Raw genomic sequence first — 26,794 nt, forward strand, 5'->3', positions numbered from 1 at the left:
GGTTGAGCTATCTGACTGTGTGTTGCCACTGGGACCAAGAAGAGGCGAGTTTGGGTCTTGGATGGTCAAGCTGCTTTGCCAGCCAACTAGCTGCTAACGCTATGCTAAGCTACATGCTTTGGTTGGCTTTCTAACGCTATGCTAAGCTACATGCTTTGATTGGCTTTCTAACGCTATGCTAAGCTACATGCTTTGATTGGCTTTCTTTGCACGGATCAGATCCACACGTTTCCCTGATCTGATCACGTCTTTAGCATTGAGTTGTTTGCCTCTTGATGGCTAATCTAGCCAAGCCAACACTGTCTAACTGTCTACCGCAGGGCTGTTTGACTTGTAACTCATCTAAGCTGTATCGATTTGGCAGTAAACGGGTAATATAGTTTAGGTATTAGGCCAACTAATAAAGCTAGTTAGTTAACCACCAACACATATTGGAAGCTGCTAGCTGCAGAGAAAACGGTATTGAATCATCGTTCCCCCGGCCCCTTTTTCTTCTTATCTGTGCCACTGCCAGGGCATTGTGTGTTTGGTGTGGGAACAGACAGACAAGGGGGTTTTGTACCTTCTGGATGTCCCTGGCCTGTAGTGTGAGGGTGTGAGGGTGTGTGTGAGTGTGAGGGTGAGGGAGGGTGAGTGTGTGTGAGGGACTGAGGGCATTGTTCCTCTCCTTTATGCTCTCTCTCTCTTCCTGCCCACCCGACTCAAACTGCACTTCCCTGCGAGGAGGACTGACCGGGTGTGGAAGGGAGAGAGAGAGACAGAGACACACAAGGGATGGCAAAGATAATTACCTGGATATTATCTCAACTGCAATCCAACGAGGCTCATTGTCTATGTATGCAGGTCACCAGGGTAGAGCTATTTGACAGCTAACTAATCCTCAATTTGTCTGTATATCGTATAATTACAACCCTGCTCAAAACTTCTGGCACAATCTGGTCCATATTCCATTGTTGAGGAGATGTGTTGTAAAAGATGAGGATTACAGACAGTGCTGGACCCACCTGAGCAGTTAAACCCCCTTCCTTTCCATTGTGAACGCCTCCTAAAGCCGTGTTCATTTGAATGCAGAATTTTCAGTTGGGTTAACCACAGTAAATCCTTTGTCGTTTTTGCCTTCTCCTACCCCTGGCGTTGCATTGAGTATCTAGGCCTATCTAGGCCTGGCCTGATTCAATTCCTGCTTCCTGCTGCAGTTAAATGGATGGGCAGCCCCTCCTGTCATTAAACGCTGTGTGAAGAATTTCAATGACTCAGAGAAATCTAATAAGAGTGTGCGACTGCCTCCCGGGCCACCCGTTTGTATGGACTGGGCACCCCAGGACAAGCAGGCTTTTGTTTTTGTGGCTCTCCCACCCTTATCATTAGCCTGGCCTGGGTCTTGAGCCGGTCGCCTCCTCCTCCCTCCGTTCAATGAATTAACCCCCTCTGTTGTTCTTTGTCTTTCAGATGTGTATTCCTTCCCTTCTTTAGGTCGTTGAATGCTTAATTCCATCACAAACCTACCAAAAGTTGTGTTGCGCATTTCTACATTTGCACACTTAGGCCAACATCAATTTCTTTGGAATGTTCCATGATTCAACCTGCGGTGTCGGTTAGTTGGCATTCTTTCACGGCACTTAATCCACCTGCGGAAGGGGGAGGGCACACTCCTGGAAGTTACCTAATTGAATCCTCAAAGTGAATAGCTGGCATTCCCCAAACCTCTTTGTTTGGCTTAAGTAGTGATTGTTACTGTTGCACCAGAATGACAATGATGGATTAAAGAAAACATTGATTGAGGAAGCTTTTGAATGTCTCTCTCGTCTTTGAGATTTCCTAGCTGGGCATCAACTTTGGATCTCCACGCCCTTGTAGCTTTTGATGAGCCAAAAGAGAACACAATTGCCCCTCGTGTGTGACTAGCTGATAGTGGAAGTGAAATATAAACAGTTGGTTGGTGTCCTTGTTCTGGGAAAAGCCAAAGGCGTGTGGTGTCACTGGTGTGGTTGTTTGGTCAAGAACTAGTCCGATAGCTACTGTGTTTTTGTTCTTATTTTTACCGAGCGTGAACCTGCATTGCGAGATGCTTCTGATGACACGTTAGGTGGAGGGGGTTGGCAGGGTTTCACACATGCATGTGTCAACAGATGCGGCTCTCGTGACAGTCAGATGGGAGAAAGAAAAGGTGTTGTCATGGCAGACTTCCTGTCAGTGTGCGATGTACTCATTTGTTTAAATGCTCGCAATGAAAAAGGGTAGGACCCCTCAGTTCAGATGTGTCATTTCCCTGGATCAGGCCTGAGCCTCCTAAAGCTTTTTAGTTTTTGTTCAACAGTCAACAGGCAAGTGGAACAGGAGTGTTTTGCTTGATGGAATTAAGTCAATTGCTTCAGCTTATATATGAGTAGTAAACGACTGCAGTAATAGCTCATTCTAATGACATACTTTGCTTTGAGGGGTTTGTTGTTACGAAAAGGGCACAAATCATTGAACTCATGTACTATAATTAGTTCCATGAAGGTATCTGGATATCTGCAGTGTTCATGCATGCTGGCGTTTCCCCTCAGTGTCTGCCTGGTTTGCTGAATTAAAGCAGAGCAGCTGCAAAGGGGAATGGAATGTAGGTTGTCTGTGTGTGCGCAGACATTAGGCCCAGATACCTGGTATGATGCTTACCTTCGCCCCCCCCTTCACCCAGAAAGAGGCCCCACACGATACTCGTGCTGCAGCTGGGTTGCCAGTGAGGAGTGCCAGCAGTTTTGTGTTTTTGTCGCAGTTTGGAAAGGTCAGCTGTCGGTAACCCCACCCTCCCTCCCTCCCATGCATTCCCCCACCAGCCAGTCACTGTCAGATTTGCTTTGTTGTGAGAAAGAGGCTCTGTGACTATGCAAGCCACCACCAACTGTAGGCTGACACACTGTCACGGGCAGGGTAGGCCCCCTAAGCCTCTTCGCCATAGTGATTTCACAAGCCGCACATCCCCTCCCACTCCATTCCTCCCGCCGCAGCCCCTGCCAGACGCTACCAGTCGGGGCTTGTGCGTCGGTTAGAATGCCCTCAGATGATAGATGAGCCAGGATGCCTGCAGGGGCTGGGGCATGGCTGCCTCTTTCCCAGGGCTCATAGACAGGTTTAGCCTAATTCCTCCTTTCCCCTTCTTCAGCCTCATCCTCCCAGGCTCCCCACTTAGGCTAAACCAGCGAAGTGGGCGGAGGTGTTGTAGGCTAGATTGCGTGGTGGAGCGTATGCATCCCAAAAGTGTCACTCACTATCCCGAATATGGGTATTTGATGTGCTGCTTTGCTTGTATTATCATGCAGCTCAGATTTCTTCAGGGACTCACGGTTTGTTCGGTTTACTCACTGAGCTGCTTTAAATGGTTTCCCCTGATCCTCGAGGCTTTTGTGTTCTCCATTGATTTGCTCACAGAATGGAATTCATTACCGGCCTCGTCTGTGTCTCACGGTCCCCGTCGGCGCCTTAGCCCTCCGCGTTACCTTGCGATGACGCACCCGGCCTTCATCTCGCAGGCCCAGATATTTAACGTTGCGTTCACGACGCCTAACTTCTTGAGGAGAACACTTCTACTGTCACGACAACAACACTTATTGTGCCAGATGCCACTCTCTCTCATCCATACTCGAGCAGCCCAACGGCCACTTTCCTCTAAGAGGGTCTCAACTAGGCTACATTAGCCTGTGTGTCAACTTAGCTCGACTCACAATAATGGTATAGGCCTACTTCCTCCTGGCTAGCTTTAGAATCCCAAAGCCCCCCGGCCCCCCCCAATATATTTCAGCAATGGAGGGTGAAATGAGTCCGGCGGTCTGTTTTCTCTCACCATAGCCCCCCCTCTTTAGCCCCCCCCCCCCCCCCCCCCCTCATGACCAATCTATCTTGCCAATATCCTGCCTTATTCACTGTTGTTGTTTGGCCTGTCCCTAAGCTTTTTAGCTGGAGGATTTTCCCTCCCTAAACACGCTTGCCCGGAAGTCCCTGTGATTGATAGCTTGGACTAGCCAAGGCAAGGTCATTGTTGCTAGGCAACGCCTAAGATTGGGATTCTGGTAGTTGGCTGGCATTGGGTGTGACTGGCAGCGAGCGTGGGGGGGGGCGGGGGCTTCACTTGTCACTCAAAGGTACCCCGGGGCTGTGAGATCATTCAGAACACCTGAACTGCAGATGGGTCCTCCTGTTTCTCTGTTTCTGTGACACATTCTTGGATGGAACTTCATACGGTTCTCTAAGTGAGGTTCAGATGGCTGATTGGTGCGTCAGGACTTTGTTTGGAGGACTTGGGGCTCACTCATTGTTAGTGGGGAAGACATTGAGACGCAATATGATATTCATTCTGACACGGTATGTTCTATTTTGGGGTATGATCGGCAGAAGAAATGACAGTGCCCTGCAGCATTATGGACCGGTTTGAATTAGACTTCTACACAATGTCATAGAAAAGGGGGAGCCACCCCCCCCCCGTCCCCCACCGTCTCTGTGGGATAAGTGTTGGTCGGGGGCATCATTCACCCCCCAGTGGCACAGCTTTATTAAGTGTGAAAGGCTTGGCCCTCACTAAATAAACAGAGCCTGTCAGATTAGGGCTGCATTGTGTTAACACAGGAAGGCTCCAGCCCACAACCCCCCTCTCCTGCTATTCTTGTGGTGTGTGTGTGTGTGTGTGTGTGTGTGTGTTCATTGAAGCCTCCAGCTCTATAATGCATGGCCACACATAACACACATCTCCCTTCTCAAAATGGCATCCGTAAAGAAGGTTCAGCTTCCCAGGCCTCAGCGCTCTTGTTTGGTCTATTGATATGTTAGATGCAACATGGCTGCTCTCTCTCTCCGCCCAAGATAAATGAGGCAGGCCTCCCTAGATAGAGGTGCTGTGGACACAGGCCCCCTCGCCCTCTGGCGTGGGACAGATAAGTAGGCTGCTGGGTCAGGTGAATGACGTTGGAACTGAAAAACATCCGTCAGCTTTCTGTCTCAATAGACCTAGGCCTATATCTAATTTTACACCCAATCTGTGGAATTGATTTGGTCATTATTCACATCAGCTAGCTGTTTTTTGCTTTTGAACAAAGGGCCATAATGTTCTCTTAGAAGTGGGGTTGAATCTGGAAACACAATCTTTTAGACATTTAGCAGACACCTTTGTCCAAGGCGACTTACACAATTAGTCTATAGTAAGTGAATCATCTATAGGGCCGACATCAGTCATCGTTAGAAACACACATCTATGCTAGTTGGACCAGGGGCTGCTGGCAGTCACAATGCTAGAAGAAGGAAGAAAGAATTAATTAAAGCCCTGACTAACTAACACATTAACACGTGTTTCAATATATCAAACATATATATAATATAGTATCATATATACTCAATTTGCGCGTTTCTCTCTGCGCGGCTCTCAACAAGCGACGCTCGCGGACCGACTTCGTAGCTAGCTCGGACATCGCTGAGGTAAAGATGTGAAATGAAAATGAATGAAACTCACCTTCGCTGTCCGCCAGGTTGTGGTGTCAGCCATGGTTGTTTTTAATGAAAGAGTTGATGAACCTGTCGATGTACCGGTGGTGCTGCGAGTCTGGAGAGGAGAGAGACTGATGGAAACCCGCTATTTGTTGTCAATCCTCCTAAATTGTCCCGCCTTTCAAACTAGTCTCGAGCTGTCAGAAGATGGCGTTGACGTCGGGCTGCACAGCGCGTTACGCGTTACGTTCGTAAATTCGCTCTGAGATCGCCGGAGCGCACACTGGGTTCAACATCATAAAGGGACCAAGTCATTTGATTGGAGGGAGAGAGGGAGAGAGTGAGAGAGTGAGAGAGTGAGTGAGAGAGTGAGAGAGTGAGAGAGTGAGAGAGTGAGAGAGTGAGAGAGTGAGAGAGAGAGAGAAAGAGAGGTCTTTGAGAGATTTGTACACAAAATGTACGCCATCGAAATAACAGTAAAACAATAAATAATATCACCATAAATATTTTTTCAATGAACACTTTAATCAATCAATTATACTTTATTTATCCCCGTGGGGAAATTCATTTTGCCACGCCACTCTCTAAAAACAACACATGACAACACAACATAAACACAACATAAAGGACATACAACAATACTGGGCCAGCCATGTATAGTATATAAAAAACAGTGAGATCATGATAGAAAAGTGGATAAACAGATGGCTATTATTATATTAAAATACTGTAACGTCCCGACTTGGACAGTGGTTGAAATAATGACAGATAGCTTCTCATAGACTTGCACTGTATGTCTCTCAGCAAGAGCTTGAAACTGGACAGAGGGATCAGCTGAGACAGTTTCAGACTCTGCTGTAAAGAATTCCAAGAGGAAGGGGCTGCAAATGAGAACGCCCTCTTGCCTTTCATGGTCCGGACCAAGGGGATGGAGTATGTGATGATGTCCTGTGTGCGAAGGCCGTAGACAGATTGCTTGCGTGACAGGTGGTTAGAAAGGTAGGAGGGGAGCAGACCAAGGATGGATTTGTAAATGAAAGTATACCAGTGAAGGGTTCGGCGGATAGAGAGAGAGATGACCAGTTAACCAGAGAGTATAACATGACCGCTATACCCACGTTAGAGGCTACCGGGAACCAGCGAAGGGCCAACCGGTGTGATATAAGACCTAGGGATATGTGATTTCTAAACGGCAGCTAGTTTATCCCCAGAATCACGGCTCATTGTGCCTAGAACGTCGGGGTCCCATCGACGGTCATCTGTCCCAAGGTGAATAGATTCAGGCCGATTAAGGAGATGTTCGGGTGGATCATACCACACCAAAACTCTTTGGAAGCTACAGACTCTCACTGTCCGAGCACATGTAGGCTAGCTCTAAATTCTAAATGGCAGCTAGTTCATCCCCAGAATCACGGCTCATTGTGCCTAGAACGTCGGGGTCCCATCGACGGTCATCTGTCCCAAGGTGAATAGATTCAGGCCGATTAAGGAGATGTTTCGGGTGGTTCATCATACCACACCAAAACTCTTTGGAAGCTACAGACTCGCTGTCCGAGCACATGTAGGCCAGCTCTGTCCACAGGTCCCTGCTGGGTTAGAGACCCGGCTTGGCAGCGATCGAAGTCCTCGGAGGAACGAAACCCAACCCGGTTTCACTGGACGAGCGCTGGAGCTCGGTGCCCAGTTTCACTCTCTCTGCCCTCCGCATTGCAGTCAGCCATCAACCCGGCCTGATCTATCAAAAGAAATCAGCTTTTTAGTTCTTCTGCTTTCGCCCAACTGCTGAATAGGCAGTTGGGTCATATAAAGTATATAAAAAATTCATGCCGTTATCTTGCTGTGTTTATTATTGCTGCATGTAGCTACCCTTGTTGTCTTGGATTTGTCTTCTAGTCAGCCATGAATGCGTCATGATGATCTCAGGGGAAGAAGTAAAACTGATTCCTTCGTCCCTCGTTCTCGCCAGTCACAAGATCTGCAGGGGTGGTTCTTCCCTCCTGGGAAAGTGTGTGTGTGTGTGTGTGTGTGTCTCTGTGTGTGTGTGTCTGCCTGTCTCTGGCGGGTTGTGACAGCTGCTGTAGATTTGTTACTGATGTCAGTCTCACCCAGCTTTATAGCTCTGTTTCCTGCTGGAGTGTGTTTGTTTTGAAACCGCACCAGCTGAAGACTGCACACAGGATGTGCATGACTGTGGGCCTTCATTTAGGCTTGAAAACCCCCTTCAGCGCTGTGATAATACTCTACGGTACGACTGTAGCTTGTCGTGATAGCTCGGCACGGTATCGGAACACATTATTCAATCTCATTAGCCATCTTCTCTGGATTTGACTGCCAACTCAGGGCGCATTACCAGGCATTACTAAGCACCTATCAACCTAGCCTACATGTTTTGCATGGGAATAAATAAACAAGTCTAACGTCTTATGTTGACATTCGTTGATACTCTAGGCTAGGCCCATTCTTTTCTTTTTTTTTTGGCAGTGCTACACCGGGATGCGCAATGCGGTGTGCGCAAACGTGGACATACCCGATCACAGTGATGATGGCTGTGTGGATCAGAATAAATACCCCTCTCTGTCTGTTTCTGTGTAGATCTTCAAATGTGTCCGTTCTTGACGTTGAACTTTTTGTTTTATGTTGAGTGTCCAACTGTCAAACTGGAATACCTTCGAGTTTGAGGTCTGTCCTTTACCTCCAAATATAAAAACCAGGACGATATTTCGGTTTATCAGTTTCGATTTCCATGTAAACTAAACTGTTGTATGTATGTAGGCTACTAGTCTATCAACTCATCGTGGACGTGGATTTCACTGCGTGTGGCGTAGCAGGGCTGCTTGTGTACCTGGGAGGTAATTCCATCAACGTCCCTAAAGGAAGATCCAGGTTTATTTTGATAAGTTTTGCGAGACTTGTCAAAAAAAAAAAGTGGGTTTCTTTTGTTAAATCTTGTGAAATCATAAAAAAAAATACGCCTGTATTTTTCTTTAGCGACGTTGATGGAATACCCCCCATACCCCCCCCTGGTGTTCCTAGGTCTGTGTCTGTTCCCTGGGTCTGTGTCTGTTCCCTGGGTCTGTGTCTGTTCCCTGGGTCTGTGTCTGTTCCCTGGGTCTGTGTCTGTTCCCTGGGTGTGACTCCCTGTCTCTGTGCTTGTCCCTTACAGAGCAGATCTTCCAGAACATCCGTCAGGAGTACAGCCGTTACCAGCGGCGACGGCAGCTGGAGGGGGCGTTCACCCAGAGCGAGGCGGCCTGCAGTCCCCCTGACGCCCCGAGCCCCAGCTCCTCCCTCACCGCCCCCAGCTCCCCGCCAGGTGAGACAACCACCTCCCTCTCCCTCGTGTGCACACACGGTTTAAGGGTTTTCTTTGTTATCGTTATACCAGGCAACCACAATCCCCAAGGTAGGAACAGTAGCTATGTTTGGGGTGTGGTGTCACGTCACATGGGCCGTGATCATCATCAGCTTTGAAGTTCTGAAATAGCCCCATTTCTGGTGTCCAGTGTGAGAGACTGTAATACAAACCCAGACCCTTCCTCAGCCTAGACTACTGTTAATGATTCTTGGAGTCTTCTTATAGATCCCCGTTGCATATGTAGCCTACAGTCTGTCAGGGGCCCCTCCTCCTTTTGAGACCTTTGTAAACCTTGTATCCTTACCCTGCGCCAGCCCTGCCCATGATTAGATTAGATTCAACTTTATTGTCATTTGTACTGAGACAATGAAATGTAGTTTAGCATCTAACCAGATCACCAGTGCAAAAGACCTGATGTTGTAGACAGCGCATTGTATTACACTGAGTATAAATAAATGGATATAAATAGGTGAATATACAAGAGATGAATATAAATATAATATGTACAGATGGACAATGGGTATTGAGGTAGGTATGTGTATAATTAGAGACCAGTATACTAAATATGGTATATGTGCAAACTAGCAGTAGTGCAAAAGTGAAATTGAATGATGTTGAACACGACATGAATGACACAGCCCAGTCTGGACCCAACTGCTCTGTGAAGGGGAGTAGGGGACACTGCATAGCACAGAAGGAGACTTGGAGGGGAGGGGAGTGGGGCGGGGGCTTGTGAGTGTCACGTGACCCTCTTGGTTGCTGAGACGAATGTGACAAAGAGGCCGAGCTGTAACTTGTCCCGCTCACGGTACCTATTTTTGGAGAGGGGCATTGCAAACTCAGTGGCCTGTGTATGGATGGCATGGGAATGTCGGCCTATTTAAAAACTTGAGTGCATTTCTGTGTGTGTGTCTCCGATCCAGGTGCCTCACGGAAGGACCAGCCCTCGTTCACGCTGCGGCAGGTGAGCTACCTGTGCGAGCGCCTGCTTAAAGACCACGAGGAGAAGATCCGAGAGGAGTACGAACAGATCCTCAACACAAAACTCGCAGGTACGCACCGGCGCAGGCATCTCCATCTCGAAAGCACAGTCCTAATCTTGTCACGGCTGTGTCCTGAAGCATAAAATTAGCTTCATTACAATGTTTACCATCTCTTGGTCCTAGCATTGAGGGCAGTGTTACCTGTAGCCTATATTCGTGTTGAACATCTACAGGGAGATGGAAAATATGCCACTCTTTTGTGCAATATGAAACATGTTTTGCTTTTTGATGCCCGTTTTACCCAGTGTTCTGTTGATCATTTCTTGGTTAGCGCTGCTAGGTTAGTCCTGCTTGGTTAGCGCTGTAGTTATCGAGAGCTCTGGCGTAGACTGATGCAAATGAGTCTGGTGTGAATTGTGCCATGGTGCTTGGAATGATTTAATGTGGCTAACCAATTAGTTGATGTTATTTAGTGAGTGTTGTTGAAGCACTTATTATATTTGTTGTATTTCATCAGAGATGTAGTAGTAGTGGCTTTTATAAGCCAGTGTCTCAACTCGTATTTGAATCTGCACTGTCACCCTGTTTGGCTGATCCCGACACCGTCTCGCTCTTCTTCTCTTTCAGAACAATACGAATCTTTTGTGAAATTCACACAAGACCAGATCATGCGAAGATACGGCGCCCGGCCTGCTAGTTGTAAGTATCGAACGTCCGAGTTTCCACATTCCACCGTTTGCTTCAGAATAGCCTCTGTCATGTGACCTTTTAGCTCAACATGGAAGAACAAAATTGATCCTTTTTTCCCTTGATGCAACATTCTGCCTTTGTCTTGTTGTGTCTGTCCTCATGCCGCAGCTCTCATACATTATTCACTTCCTGTGTTTCAGACGTCTCTTGAACTCCATCGATGAGGTACCGGCTTCTCTTCTACTGCCCCTTCCTCTACTTGATTTTTATTTTTTATTTTTTTGTTTCTCAAGCTGTTTGGGTGCCGTCATCATTTATCCACATTTTTAATCCCAAAACTGATTTCTACTCCAGAATTGTTGCTGCTGGCCAAAATGTAAACGAATGAATCGGAAGGAAAAAGAAATGTAAAAAGCCCCTGTCGATATGTGCTCTCTCTCTCTCTCTCTCTGGAAATCTTGACTAAAGCAGATTTGTGTCGATCCCCCCCCCCCCCCCCCCCCTCCAGCGCTGTAGAAAAGCTTGGCTAATGTGATCGTTGTGTATAACCTGCCAGCTCTGCCCCTCTGCAGCAGTTGTATTAAAGCCCCCCCCGCCTCTCACCCCCCCTGGTTTCTCTCTCTCTTTTCCAACTCTTTACCTGAGGATGTGGATTTTTTTTTTTTCCTTTTGAAAAATAAAAGTTCTGTGATTACACTTGGGTTGTGCTTAATTATGTTTTTCGTGTGTGTGTGTGTGTGTGTGTGTGTCTGTGTCTCTCTTGTTGAGACAACTGTATTCAGTGTCTCAGAACAAGGTTTGTGGTTGTATCATAATGTGTTGCATGTTTTGATAGGTCAATCAATCCCCATGTCTTGATAAAGGGATTGAATGTTATTGTTTTTCCTGCATGTCTTTCCTGGTGAAGGGAAGATCCACTGCCCTTGTTCTGGGAAAGTCCCAGATGGGTGTCGTCATCTCGCTCAGCTGAAGACATGACTGTTGGATCACAGAAGAGCAGAAGAGCCTACCTGCTGCCTAGTGGTGTGACTCTGCACTGACTGGGTCTGTGACGGGCTTTCCCTTTGTGTCTGAACTTGTGTCGAATTTTGTGTCGCTTATCTTCAAAACAAGAATAAATCATTGATGGCTTACTCTACTGCCACGAGTCAAGACATTTTAGAGATGTTTTTATTAACAACAATAAATAAATGACAATGTAAGAAAGACTAAGAGACTCCCACAAGGCCAGGCGTTGTTCTGCAGAGAAACGAAGTGCGGATATGTTCATGCTCACTTTCAAAAGTGAATAATGTGTCTTTATTCTTTAAAAATAAATAATAATCTTTACTGGACTATTATGTAAAACGAATTTAGCTAAAATGATCAAAAGATTACACATGAAGATATCATCCCTACTACTCTGAGTATGAAGAATTACAACAACAACAAAAGCCAATGATGTATTCAATGATTGTTTCTAGAAATTCCTATTTATGAAGTTATTGAAATTGGACCAAACAAAGTTACTAGTCTAAACGAGCAATCACAGAAGAAATTAAATGAAATAGTTTCATCCTCTGCCAATCAGAAGGTGCATGGAGATGCAATGTAATTCATGAATATGGGGAGTTTCTTTCTGGGCGGATAACATAACATTTATAAACATTTATAAAAAAATTAACATTTATAACATTTATATATCATTATTATAAAGTCTTCAAAAATAAACGTTGACTGAAAGGGTGACGTCGTCCCCAGAGTATTCGGGCGGAAGTGAGAAAAACCCTTAAGATTCCCAACTCTCCTCAATGTTGTTACACATATCACCAGCAGGTGGCACTGTTGAGTCTTCTAATATCAGTTCTCTGATGGCTCTATTGTTTGAAATTGGTTGAGAATGTCCAGGTACTGAATAACTATTTATTCCAAGAGGAATTCTGAATATAATAGCAATAAACTGCTCAGAGGCATTTCCAACACTAACTAAGAAATGATCAACAGATCACCATTGTGTAAAACGGGCATCAAATGAACGTAGGGTTTCTGAATCTTTCTGAATCAATATTTATTAAATTAAATGTCTAATTCAAAGTTGAGATGTCTACAGTATGGAAGGGGGGAGGGTAGTCAACTGGTTTGATGTCATCTGGTCTAGTGGTAAAGGTAGATTAGGTGTGATAGAGGTCTTTGGATACCAAGATTCTTCAGTTGAGAAACAGATCTTTTTGAACCCATATATCTCTTTTATACATTACAGATAAGAGATTGAACATTTTGTGTTGCTCTAGAAATCTAAATGTTTAGCTATAGTAACAGTTTAACACCAAGGTGTTTCAATGCCTTCCCTCACTACAGATGTGAGCTTGACTGAATGGCAAGCAGCTCATATTTCTTAACATTAAAACGTATAAACATATAAGACTTTTATACTGTTCACAGCTCTGGAAATACATGATTTGTCTAAGATAAATGGTTGCATCAAAGCGTCTTTAAATGTATAAACATGTACAATACAATCTGGTTGGATCATAGCTGGATAGCATAGCATAGAGTACAGCACAGTGTTTTATTTGTATAGTATAGTATAGTGGATAGTGTACATAGCCTTTATTTATGTAAACCAGCTCCTTTCCCTTCTTGTTTTTAGTTTTTTCTTTCCTAGCACCAGGGGAGCCCCCCCTCCCAAATTTCGTTGTATGGTACCTGTACTGTATTAATGACAATAAAGACCATTCATTCATTCATTCATTCATTCATTAGATCAGAGGCCATTTTAGAGTAAAGAAACGGGATTTCCTCCGTGACGTCACGGGTCCAGGTGTGTCGCATCGCGCGGAAACACACAGGTGAGCTGCAATGGCGCCAGATACTATGTGGATTATTATTTAATGGATGTGATTCCGCACCAGTCTGCTCGTCTAAACTGGGATGCACCAGTGATTTGTTTGTTTAGCAAAGGAAGGAAGTTCATAGCAGGAACAGCTTCTCGAGGTCTATAATTATCTATAGTATGTTTGTGAGTGTACCGTGTTTACCAGAAGGAAGCATCGCGCATAACAAAGCAGAATCTCTGGGAAACATGACTGGATTTTTTGAGTGAATTTCATTTAGTTGGTTTAGTTAATTTGGGCTGTTTTCGGACGCTACTGGAAATATTTATACCAAAAACGACTCGTGGGCGTCTGGGTAGGTGATGGAGTGATGTTTGACACATGTAAAGAGGCTTTACTGTCTGTGTGTTGAGTTATGAGACGGGGTGGTGCGAACGAACGAGTTAAACACACTGCATATAGACTACATTCATATAGATTTAATATAGTTTATTTTTCCGATTTAAAAACAAACGTTTTTAAAGCATACATGACATGATGATCAGGTAATAGGAGAAAAAAGAAAGTCTAGTATGGAAAGAAGCGGTGGGGGGGGGAGACCATATGATTATATGTCTTTGTAACGTTATTTATGTTTAACTAGTATGTTCACATGTGTAAGTACATCTCCAGCGCATGTTTCCTCTGACAGGAAGCGTCCAGCCCCCAGGAGAGAGCAGGATAATTTTAGATCAAAGCTCAGTTTTGTTTTATGATCTTTGACAAGTTTATCACATATCAACCGCTGCAGCCACACCCATGCATGTCAATCTGCAGTAGCTTGCACCCATTCACACACTTTCTGTGTGTTTCACTTGTTTCTTTGTCTATATTGAAACGTCAAAAAGTGTGTATTTTGACTACAAGTTAAACTCCAAAATAAACTGTACCCAGGCAGGGTGAGGTTCAGCTTCATTCACTCAAACGAACTGACCTCTTCAGATCTTCTGTCACAGAATACTGCAGATATCTCTGGGTCTGGGGACATGATTGCTCTCAATTAATTAATTTGGCTCAGCAGGCTTCTCTCTCTCTCTCTCTCTCTCACCCTTATTGCCCATTGCTGACCCCTCCCTGTCCCTAGCTCTTTAGCTGTCTAGTTTTAGGTTTTGTAGTTTTAGTTTAGTTTTAGACTATCTTAGACTGTTTTAGACTAGTTTTAGTTTTAGACTGTAGTTTTAGTTTAGTTTTAGACTATGTAGGCCAGGTTTTGTGTTGTATTTGTTTGTGGTGGATGTTGTTGCTGTATGCCTGTGAACAGGTCACACTTGAAAATGAGCCCTTGGGGCTCAATGTGTTTTTACCTGTATAAATAAATGTGATCCACTTCTACAGCACCTGAGGAGCGATGCAGGACGGAGGAGACCTAGACTTAGAGGAGCAGGACCCCTTCCCCGTGGACAGAGACGGGAGGCAGATGGGCGGTGAGAAAGACGACGTGGACGGGGGGAAGGTGGGATGTTGCGATAGGTTCCAGCGTTCCGTCTCCAAGTGGATGCTTCCAGAAGATCTCCGTAGCAAGTACCTGGAGCGGACCAACTGCTGCCCCCCTCCCATCTTCATCATCCTCATCAGCATCGGAGAGGTGTGGCCTTCATCATACAGATAACTGATAACCGTAGCATTGACAACATACTTTTTTTTAAATTTAACCTTTATTTATACAGGTAAAAACACATTGAGCCCCAAGGGCTCATTTTCAAGTGTGACCTGTTCACAGGCATACAACAACAACATCCACCACAAACAAATACAATACAAAACCTGGCCTACAGAGTCTAAAACTAAACTAAAACTACATAGTCTAAAACTAAACTAAAACTACATAGTCTTAAACTAAACTAAAACTACATAGTCTAAAACTAAAACTAGTCTAAAACAGTCTAAGATAATCTAAAACTACAAAACCTAAAACTAGACAGCTAAAGAGCTAGGGACAGGGAGGGGTCAGCAATGGGCAAAAGGGAGGGTCAACTCAATTGCAAGAACAAATCATAGACTCGCATAAGTACAGGGTGTCACAGTCACAGGTAGATCATGTTATGAATAGTTTGGACCAGTGACGGATTTCTCTCTGCACATGAGAGAGAGAGAGAGAGAGAGAGAGAGAGAGAGAGAGACAGAGAGGTAGAGGTAGAGAGAGGCAGAGAGAGGCAGAGAGGGAGAGAGAGAGAGAGGCCAGTTCCACTACTGTTTGACTGTCATATGGTTTTATTACACAACCTATTGACATTTTCTCATGAAGTTTTCAGAGAGGGTCTGAGTGTCCATGTGTCTAGGTTCAGAACTGAAGAGCTCTTGTACGTTGACTGGCCTTTCTCCCTCGACGGTGGGAAGCCTCTGCCCGTCTCCCTGCACTGTGGGAAGCCTCTGCCCGTCTCCCTGCACTGTGGGAAGCCTCTGCCCGTCTCCCTGCACTGTGGGAAGCCTCTGCCCGTCTCCCTGCACTGTGGGAAGCCTCTGCCCGTTCATCCACCTGAATGTCTGAATTCATCCAGGGCTTTTCAGAGCAATCCCCAGAACCAGGCATGGCTTCAATGAAAACAAAAGTTGAATTTGAGAACAGGTTAAGCAGCACAGTTAATATTGAGATGAAGTTTTAAGGCTAGAATCACCAAGGATGCAGTTTTAATCATACACACACGGCACACTGCCCGTAGATGTGTATTGAACGTGTTTATCTCATGAACCATTGAGATGTATACTTTATATCGCTGATGGCTCATATGGCTAATAAAGTGAGTTAAAGCACTGTGGGATATTGTAAATGCTGCATCTCCTTACACAGTTGAAGGAATTTGTTGAAGACTCTCTTGGTTCTTCTTGCTAACATTGTTGCCATTGTCCTTTTTATCAGTCAACACTGATAAATGACACTGTCTCTGAACAACGGGGCGGCTGTGGCTCAGGAGGTAGAGCCGGCGTCTAATGATCAAACAAGGTCTGCGGTTCGATCCCCGGCTGGCCGTGTGTCGAGGTATCCTTGGGAAAGACACTTCTTCTTCTTTTCGTGTCCACAAGAGAGTCAGTTACAAGGCTTGGCTAGATGTGGTTCAACCACAGCTGAACACATTGCGGTCCCTTCTCATTAAACTCTGCCAAGTCCGTTGATGTGCAGGGCTGTTCCAGCAGGGGGCATATCAGGAGGTGCTGCATGGTCTGTGGTTCAGTGCCACAGTCACACACAACGTCCCCGTCATTTAGGTATCCCCATTTGGCGAGAGTGGCTTTTGTAAGTCCAACACCAGATCTTATCCTGTTTAGGCATTTCCACACTGCGTAGTTGGTGTCTGCTCCAGGGGGCAGTGCCTCGCTCGCCTTTAGCTCCATTGTTGTTGCTGGTGGGAGTTTGTCCAGCCTTTCTTCCCACCGAGTGACTCTTTCACTGCTTGTGCTCGGTGTTCCGAGGGGATTTAAGGCGGCTTTTGGCTGGCACATGGCCAAAGAGAGGATGTCTTTGGTCAGTAGACTGTTGTTGGCGCTCTTTTTTGCTTGCTGCATTTCGTCGTATCTCTGGTTGGGCTATGCCTGCCAGGATGTACAGACGGTCTGTTGGTGTTGGTTTCAGACAGCCTGTGATAAGGCGGCAGCTAGCATTGAGGGCGGGATCCAGCTTCTTGGCATGGGCAGCTCGCTCCCATACTGGGCAGGCATACTCGGCAACTGAGTAGCAGAGAGCTAGTGCGGTTGACTTCAGGGTCTGTGGGTTAGCACCCCAGGTTGTGCCAGTGAGCTTGCGGATGATGATGTTGGGAAAGACACTGAACCCCAAATTGCTTCCAAAGAGCAGGCCGGCGCCATGCATGTTAGCTTCCCGCCATTGGGGTGTGTGTGTGTGTGTGTGTGTGTGTGAAGGGGTGAATGAGAGGCCATTGTAAAGCACTTTGGAATAAGGCGCTATATAAGGACAGTCCATTTACCATTTAACCCTTTGTTGTCTGTATAGTTGGCGGTGTTCATCTACTACGCGGTGTGGAAGCCTCAGAAGCAGTGGGTGACCCTGGACGAGGGCATCTGGAACAGCCCGCTCACCTACAAGCCCTCCGAACGGCAAGAGGCCTGGCGCTTCATCTCCTACATGTTTGTACACGCTGGGTAAGGGCGCTTCATCTCCTACATGTTTGTACACGCTGGGTAAGGGCGCTTCATCTCCTACATGTTTGTACATGCTGGGTAAGGCTGGCGTTTCATCTCCTACATGTTTGTACATGCTGGGTAAGGCCTGGCGTTTCATCTCCTACATGTTTGTACACGCTGGGTAAGGCTGGCGTTTCATCTCCTACATGTTTGTACATGCTGGGTAAGGCCTGGCGTTTCATCTCCTACATGTTTGTACATGCTGGGTAAGGCCTGGCGTTTCATCTCCTACATGTTTGTACACGCTGGGTAAGGCCTGGCGTTTCATCTCCTACATGTTTGTACATGCTGGGTAAGGCGTTTCATCTCCTACATGTTTGTACACGCTGGGTAAGGGTCCTGAGTCTCACCTGTCGCCCCACAGCTGGCCATTTGATTTGATTTGATTTTTATTTGTTCAAGAGGGACACAGTACGTTAATGAACACTTAAATGGAATGCGCACATATCATCAGTGTAAATGTACCCCATTATAGCCATAGGCTAATTTCCGTTGTGGTCCCCCTGCCAGAAGTAACAGGGCTACATGGAAGAAATCAGGTTATGGGGGTAAAATAAACACATCATATAGATACAGTCATGATTAAAACACAAAAATACACTAGCTAAAATAAAATCAGATGGCATCTAGCCTAACATCACAGTACCGTAGGTCATATGACGACACAACAAGCCCTAACCTGTTTTAGCCTAATCTAACTGATCCCTAGTCTAGCAGGGTTAGAGGTTAGAGGTGTGTGCAGGTTTGGTTTTGCTCCAACCATCGTCTCAGCTGGGTTTTAAAGGAGCTATATGTGGTGGGCCATACCTAGTGTGAGCTAAAAAGTAAAGGTTTGCTTTATCCATTTATAAACACAGACGGCTGTTAGGTGGACATGTTCGTCCACCAGTGTTACTGCGACCTCTGAATCACACGGCTTGTTTCTTACCACCCAATATGGCGAGACAGTTCTTCTGTGTTCCTAGGAGTGTTTATCTTTCCATGGCTTACTTCTGACACACCACGGCCAGAACACCGTACCGTACCACTCTCTGCTGTACTCCCACACCTCAATGTTCTCCCTCCCCGGACCTCCTTGTCTCTTAGCTTGTTTTATAGCATTTTCGCTTTTTAATTTGTCTAGTGTGTAATATTTGTCGTTTTTCTGTTTTTGCACCTTCAGAAGAACCACTACAATTTCATTGTATAGGCAACTGTACAAGGACAATAAAGTCTATTCTTCTTCTTCTTCTTCTTCTTCTTCTCTGCGTTCCTCCAGGGTGCAGCACATTGTGGGTAACCTGGTCATGCAGCTACTGCTAGGCGTACCTCTGGAGCTGGTGCACAAAGGCTTTGAGGTGGGCATGGTCTACCTGGCAGGGGTCCTGGCAGGTGAGCATTATGAAAGGCTTTGAGGTGGGCATGGTCTACCTGGCGGGAGTCCTGGCAGGTGAGCATTATGAAAGGCTTTGAGGTGGGCATGGTCTACCTGGCAGGGGTCCTGGCAGGTGAGCATTATGAAAGGCTTTGAGGTGGGCATGGTCTACCTGGCAGGGGTCCTGGCAGGTGAGCATTATGAAAGGCTTTGAGGTGGGCATGGTCTACCTGGCGGGAGTCCTGGCAGGTGAGCATTATGAAAGGCTTTGAGGTGGGCATGGTCTACCTGGCCGGAGTCCTGGCAGGTGAGCATTATGAAAGGCTTTGAGGTGGGCATGGTCTACCTGGCAGGAGTCCTGGCAGGTGAGCATTATGAAAGGCTTTGAGGTGGGCATGGTCTACCTGGCGGGAGTCCTGGCAGGTGAGCATTATGGAAGGACCATGAAAGGCAAGAGGGCGTTCTCTTTTGCAGCCCCTTCCTCTTGGAAATCTTTACAGCAGAGTCTGAAACTGTCTCAGCTGATCCCTCTCTCCAGTTTCAAGCTCTTGCTGAGAGACATACAGTGCAAATCCATGATTTGTTCTTGCAATTGAGTTGACCCTCCCTTTTGCCCATTGCTGACCCCTCCCTGTCCCTAGCTCTTTAGCTGTCTAGTTTTAGGTTTTGTAGTTTTAGTTTAGTTTTAGATTATCTTAGACTGTTTTAGACTAGTTTTAGTTTTAGACTATGTAGTTTTAGTTTAGTTTTAGACTGTGTAGTTTTAGTTTAGTTTTAGACTATGTAGTTTTAGTTTAGTTTTAGACTATGTAGTTTTAGTTTAGTTTTAGACTATGTCGTTTTAGTTTAGTTTTAGACTATGTAGTTTTAGTTTAGTTTTAGACTATGTAGGCCAGGTGTTGTATTGTATTTGTTTGTGGTGGATGTTGTTGCTGTATGCCTGTGAACAGGTCACACTTGAAAATGAGCCCTTGGGGCTCAATGTGTTTTTACCTGTATAAATAAAGGTTAAATAAAACAATTTAAAACAATTATGGTTTCTGTTATATTTTCCCAGAGGACAATAAATGTGCATAAAAAAAAGTATTGCATGTCTAAGAAAGTTACAATTCAAATGCCTTCTCTTCTCGGGGAGTCAGTCTGACTTGTCTCCAATGCTAACGTTGACATTGTTGTGATTGTTTCCCCAGGCTCTCTGGCCAGCTCCATCTTTGACCCCCTCAGCGCCCTGGTCGGGGCCTCCGGGGGCGTGTACGCCCTGATAGGAGGCTTCTTCATGAACGCTGTCGTGGTGAGTCTCTGTTTACAGTCGGCTGATCCAGGCTGATGTCAATGGTTCTCTAAAGCCGTTAACTAAACTGTTATTCTACTGCCAAGTTCTACCTCTTTCTCACTTCTTCCTCTATCTCCCTCTTCCTTTGTGCTTCCCTTACTACAGAACTTCAGAGAGATGATTCCTCTCTTAGGAATCTTTCGTATCCTGGTGATCGTATGTATAGGTAAGTCTACCCAGATCCACCCTATTGTTTTGTTCCGGTGTCTTCTGGTTCAAGTCATAGTCATCCTGTTGTTGTATCACATTTCAGTCATTTAAAACATTCAATGTCTTCTTTCTCACTAGTGGGGTCAGATATTGGGTTCGCCATTTACAGAAGATTTCTCAGTGAGGAGGCTGGCTTAAAGGTATGAAGCATCTGTTTATGGTCTGGCTTGCCCTTTTCTGCTCTTCAAATCCATGACAAGGAGGTTTTTATATATAAACATGTTTATATATAAAGGTTTTTATATATAAACATGCCCTTGATGTAGCTGAACTCTCACTAGCTCTCTGCTGGAGAGGCTCTTATGTAAAGCCTCAGCCGTGCCCTCAGCCTCGCTCTTCAACGAACGGCCGTCGCTTTGATCAGCTTGTGTAAATAGAAAACAGAAAGAGCGCAGTAGCAGCACCACCCAGCTGCATTATACGGTCAGACCGACACAAACGTCATGCCAAGACTGACTAATGCATGCCCCAGATTGCCCTCAACACACACACACACACACACACACACACACACACACACACACACACTGATTCACACAACCTCCCTCTTTGTTCCCATTAACTATAGCACCGAGGCCATTCCTGTCACTAGACTAGATGACTTTTAACCCGTGACTCTTCTACTTTGTTTTCGAAGTGGGTTAAGCCGGGAGCAGAGTGATATCTGTGCAGCTTGAGGGATGTTTGTCTTTCCTGCTTCCTGTCTCTCTCTTCTCTTCCCTTCACTTATCTAGTTTTTCTCCCCTATTTGCTGTTTTTGTTTTTGTCATAAATGCAGTTCCAGTTTCTGTTTGAACTGGTTGTGCTAGTTTGACTGGCTGTGTATGTCTATGTAGCCACAGGGCAGATGAAGGTGTTGCAGGACTTTAGGACGGCTTGCTTTACAAGAAGGTTAAAAGAAATGACACACAGCATGACCCCTCACACAGCATGACCCCTCTCTCTCTGGCGTCCCTCAGGTCTCCTTCGTGGCCCACATCGGAGGAGGGGTGGCGGGGATGACCATCGGTTACGTCTTCTTCAGTAGCTACAACAAGAAGCTCCTCAAAGACCCACGTTTCTGGCTCTGCATAGCCGGGTACGCCGTCTTCCTGCTGTTCGCTGTGCTCTTCAACATCTTCCTGTCCCCAGCACCATGAGGCCTTTTACGTCACACTCGGAACATTAAGATAATGTTGCATTTCAGGGACTTTGTGAACTGTGAGGTTTATATTTCAGGTTAGCGGGTGGGTGCTTTCTCACCTCCCCTACTCCTCTTCTTGCAGAGACGTGCAGATCTCTGCTAGAGCGCCCCCTGCTGTTCAAATGTATTACTACACACAGCAGAAACGTTAGCTTTTTGGTTAAAAGCAAACCTTTGAAAGTATGATATTATTTGAGATCTTTTTTATTCTAAATCCAGGTTTTTTTGTAGTAGTTTTATTCCAAATACAGTAGTATGTTTTAATACCTCAGGGTTAGGGTTAGTTCTCCTACGAGTGTTGACTTTTTGTAAACTAAATGATGTTTTAACTGATTAAAGAGGGGTGGGGGAGATTGTATACGACACATACATTTCCAACAATTATTTCCAATATGTGTATATACAATGGGTGATGGGGGGGAATTTGTTGATGTGTGTGCGTGGGTATGTTTGTGTTGGTTAAGAGTCATCAGGAACTTGTGTACCTTTTTGTCAACATTGTTATGAGAATCCATGTGGCTGAATGCCAGGTTATTGTTTCACTTCCCTGTTGACAGGATTTAAAAATTGAAAAACTGTTTACGCAATTATTGCCTCTTTCTTTACCTGTAAAATGCTTGAACCTAAAGCTTTTGAAATTGCTTTAACAATGTGTCTCTCTTGATACTTTGTTCACTGCTGTTGGCAGTAGAAACATACTTTAATATCTAGTTAGTCCTGTGATCCTACTGTATGTGTGTACCTTTGTTTATGTTGGTCAGGTTGGACAATTGTTTTCTGTGGAACAGCAGAGGGCAGCACATTCCTCAGTATGCGGGGCATTTTATTTTCTATATCATTTCAACAGTGCCAGTGTGTGATATACATAACTACTCAGTATGATAGATAGATAGATAGACTTTATTTGTCATTGCTACAGTACAGGTACCAAACAACGAAATTTAGGAGGGGAGGCTCCCCTGGTGTTTAGGAAAGGAAAAAGAAACACATTTTAGAAAAAGCATAGATGCATAAAATCACAAGAAGGTAAGGAGCTGGTTTACATCAATAGAGGCTATGTACACAATCCACTGTACTATACTGCACAGATAGTCAACTAGGGTTGTCATATTTCACAAGAAAGTATTTTTTCACATTATTTTAAAGTGTCACAGTTTGCAGGCTTGAAAATGTACATGTTTGTGCCTCAGCACTAGCTGCCATACAATCCGTCCGGACTGTCCTGGGCCCAGAACTTAGGCCTTTTCTGTGTTCAGGGCCTTGACTGCCCTGTGGTAGAAGCTGTCCTTCAGTCTGTTTGTCTTAGCGGCCGGGGTCCTGTACCTCCTGTTCGAGGGCAGCTTGACAAAGTGTTCGTGCCCAGGGTGGGTCGGGTCCTTGGAGATCTTGGAGGCCCTCCTGAGACAGCGTGTTTTGTACAGCTCCTCCAGAGAGGGGAGGGGGGCGCCGTATGACAGTGAATGAGAAAATACAGTGTCCTAATGGGACAGTAAAGCATTTCCTCCTTCTTTTGTCTCTAGACCCCAAAGGTTTTGGATTTGAAAACAATTACTAGAAGGTTAAAGTATACATTCTCAGACTTTATTTGATGGTATTTATTTACATATTAGTTTCACCGTTTAGAAATGGCAACACTTTTTTATATATCGGGTTAGAGCACCAAGTAATGGGGCGATTGACTTAACCAGAAACAACTCATAATTTCATCAATCATTTGTGCATAAGAGACTCTGAGAGCCGTCAGTCTAGTATTGATTGGATGGTTTGTGTTTGCCTTTGGAGTCTGCTATTGGTGCTAAACATTCCCAAAAGCCTTTAGGTTTGTCAAAATCAACAGTTTGGAACATCATTAAAAAGAAAAAAAAAGCACTGGTGAGCACAGTAATCTCAAACTGGCTTGTAGGCCAAACAAAACAGACTTCTACAGTGGATGACTGATGAATGCTCACCAATAATTATGAAAACCCCCAAAACAACAGGTCAGGAGAACTCCCCCGAGGAGGTGTGGATGTGTCAAGAAACGACCGTCCACAGAATACGTCAGCAGCCCAATTACATTGCAAGGTGCAACCCGCTTGTTATCCTCAAAAAGGAGGGCAGGGTTAGTTTTCTAAAAAGCTTGCAGACGTCTGGTGTACTATAAGTGCTTAATTTGGACATTATATGAATCTGTCCAATTTCTATTCGTGCCCTGAAATGGGGGGACTATGTTTACAAAGTGTTGTAATTTCTGTATGGTGAAATCAACATGTATAACATATATTTTAAAAAGAAAAGCTGACATAGTAATTGTTTGACATTTTTGGAGTATAGAGCCAGAAGAAGAAAAACAACGTCACTGTGTAAATACTTAAGGAGGGCAAAGGTCAAACCTCTGAAGGCTAACCTGACCTTTAACCCTTCTCTGTTGTATTGTTGTTGTTTGTTTGTTTGTATTTGTTGTGCTATGTGTTAAATGGTGCGAAATTATATATTGTGGTGTTTAGGCCTACTTTAAATGTAATCATGTTATTGCATATTACTATATTATTACATGTAATTATATAATAATATTACCAAACAAATGTACCATTTGTTTTTTGCACTAAACATAAACAAATAACTTGCTGTGAGTAGTGTTTAATTTAATCTATTTGATGACAAAGCGATGTGTCATTGTCTTCATTGATCTTAGCGTTATCTAGGTATCAAGCTAATTATAACACTTCCTTGCTATGGTTAATTTAGTTCATTATTGTGGCCTTGTTGTCGGGGGTAGTGGAGGGGTGCAGGATGGGTTGGGCCTTGACATAGTGCCAGCCTTACCGGTTCACTTCCCTTGCTTTCATTAGCTGGCAGGGTTTTAAAAAAGGCCCATTGATCGTAACCCTGATGACATATACCACTCTAGCCAGTTTATGTGGAACATTCCATAGTTCCGGGACTCAGAAAATCAATACAGTCCCTTTATTTAACTATATATCAGTATGCTTGTTTGTTTATGTTTCGAATGCACACTTGACACATGAGACACAATGGGTAAGGACGCTTCAGAAAGTTAATGGCTGTCTTTATAACAAACGAGAGTGGTTTCTAGTTGACCTGTAAAAAATATTATATTGAAATATTAAAAGTTGAATTTACATGAATGTCTTCAACTAATATACAACTAGCACAATCTGAACACAAAGGGCAATGACACGCAGTCATTTGTACTATGTTTGATCCTCAACGAGGCTCACCTAATGCGACTCCCTGGAAAAACCCTTTTTTAGACCTTTTCAAAACTAAATCGATCCCCTTCTCTGCTACTTTGACCTTTCGTTCTAAAAGGCCATGCAAGGATAGGGTTAGGGTTAGGGTAAGATTTGACCTTTCATCCCATGCAAGGATAGAACGAGGAGTCTGGGAACAGAGAGGGCGTCCATCTTGTCTAGGTGCCAGACTGTTGTAGCATCCTTCAGTATCTATATGTTACGGTACATGTGGGAAAACTAGGGTTAGGGTTAGGTGCTAGGGTGACTTGGTACATGCTGGCATGTCTAATCCTAACCCTAACCCTAACCCTAGTTTTTCCACATGTACCGTAACATATATATATATATATATATATATATATATATATATATATATATATATATATATATATATATATTGTTGCCCTTACAAGCCACAGGCGAGTAGAGGATAGCGGAAACCTGGCATGGAGGCCAATTAATTAATGTGTTTGGATTTGAAAAGGTTGAACAGTCCCAGCACCCAATAATCAGCCCATTCTGGATTTCTCTCTGTTAACCAATATTATCTCATTTCCTTGTCATGCTCTATTTTTGTATATAACGAAAGTCAAACATAATCTAGGTTATCCAAGCTAGTCGTAAATGCCCTGCTTAGGACAGTAGCTGATGCAATTCTCATTGATTCCTCAACCATTTCAACAGAAATGCTATTTGGTGGTATGGAGGGCTTATGACTTACTATGATTTCATAACTGACTCAAATATACAGTAGATCACACCCCATGCAGAGGATACTGTATGCCAGTAGCCCATAGTCTAATGAAACGGCCTTTCACTCGCTGATACTAGATGATACTAACCACTGATCTGATGATATAGGCCTGCTGGACTACAGTGAGCATTTAACCTTAAAGTCAAGTATCTAAACCACATAAACATCCTCAAACTAAGGACAACTTAGACTGCAATGACCCAATACACAGTACTATATACTGTAGTTAGGACCTCAGACGATGACAACAGAGATTCTGTAAGGACACAGGAGAATTGATCAAATATAGATAGATATGCAGGGCATTTAAAGTGTGGTTGCTAAGACAGGGCAACATCACATAAGTTAGGGGTGAACACAATCTGTAACGAAAACGTACTGTCTCAAGAAGATCAACCAGCAGCTACAGTGGGGGAATAAGTATTCAACACATCAACAATGTTTTAATTCAACATATTTCTATTGTAGCTGTTCATGTATGTATGTACGTATTCTGAATGTCAGTAAATAAATCATTTGTCACTAAGCTTTCCTGCAAGCAACATCTCATGATGGGTAGAGGCAAAGAGCTCTCCCAAGACCTTTGCAACAAGATTGTTGAGCAGCATAGTAATGGCACTGGTTACCGAAAGATTGTCTCAACTCCTAAATGTTCCTATAAGCACCATTGGGGCCGTTATCCACAAGCGGAAGGAACATCACTTGACCATCAACCAGCCACGCACAGGGGCTCCTCGCAAGATTTCTGACGGGCGGTCAGAAAGTTAGTCAGAAGAGTAGCCCAAGAGCCAGCGACCGGTCGAGCAGAGCTCCAGAAAGACCTGGAAGCAGCCGGTATAGTCGTCACAAAGAAAACACATGTTTGTGGAAGGAACTGAAGATCAAGATTCACCAGTGGGCCCCCCGGAATCTTCCAGATTTAAAGACCAAAATCCCACCTGATCACTGTGAGAGATTAGGTTTTGTTCGTACAGGAAGCGTCTCAAAGCTGTCATTGAAAACTAAGGCTTCTCCACCTTTAAGTATTAAATACATTTCAGTTAGTGTGTTCAATACTTCTTTCCTGTCATTCCCTTTCATTGCACATTACTGTTTTTTATGGATTGTAGTGTTACAATTTATTTAGCTGTGTAGTTTTATTGAGTTAATACAAATGTCTGGTCTAAATTTCATGTGAATAGCTGCAATGTAAATATGTTGAATTAAAACATTGTTGAATCCTTATTTCCCCCACTGTATGTAAGAAAATCACC

At 44.5% G+C, this 26,794-nt stretch overlaps 2 protein-coding genes across 2 annotated transcripts in view; both read left to right on the top strand.

The window, feature by feature from the left end:
- The window catches only part of akirin1 (akirin 1), an 11,724-nt gene extending 618 nt beyond the window's left edge, over positions 1 to 11,106 (top strand). The window contains exons 2-5 of the mRNA XM_080540782.1: positions 8,618 to 8,767; positions 9,733 to 9,861; positions 10,420 to 10,491; positions 10,683 to 11,106. Coding sequence (XP_080396908.1) covers positions 8,618 to 8,767; positions 9,733 to 9,861; positions 10,420 to 10,491; positions 10,683 to 10,693 — 362 coding nt within the window. The 3' untranslated portion in view covers positions 10,694 to 11,106. The remainder of the gene's footprint in view (positions 1 to 8,617; positions 8,768 to 9,732; positions 9,862 to 10,419; positions 10,492 to 10,682) is intronic.
- Positions 11,107 to 14,682: 3,576 nt separating this feature from the next.
- Positions 14,683 to 21,507, top strand: rhbdl2 (rhomboid, veinlet-like 2; the record flags this gene model as incomplete). Its single annotated transcript, XM_080540482.1, has 7 exons — positions 14,683 to 14,919; positions 17,281 to 17,429; positions 18,730 to 18,842; positions 20,016 to 20,116; positions 20,264 to 20,324; positions 20,447 to 20,508; positions 21,328 to 21,507. 7 exons carry the CDS (start codon positions 14,683 to 14,685, stop codon positions 21,505 to 21,507), a joined length of 903 nt encoding a protein of 300 aa, XP_080396608.1.
- Positions 21,508 to 26,794: the final 5,287 nt, after the last annotated feature.

Source organism: Nansenia antarctica (assembly GCF_963989245.1).
Source record: "Nansenia antarctica genome assembly, chromosome: 10".
NCBI lineage: Eukaryota > Metazoa > Chordata > Actinopteri > Argentiniformes > Microstomatidae > Nansenia > Nansenia antarctica.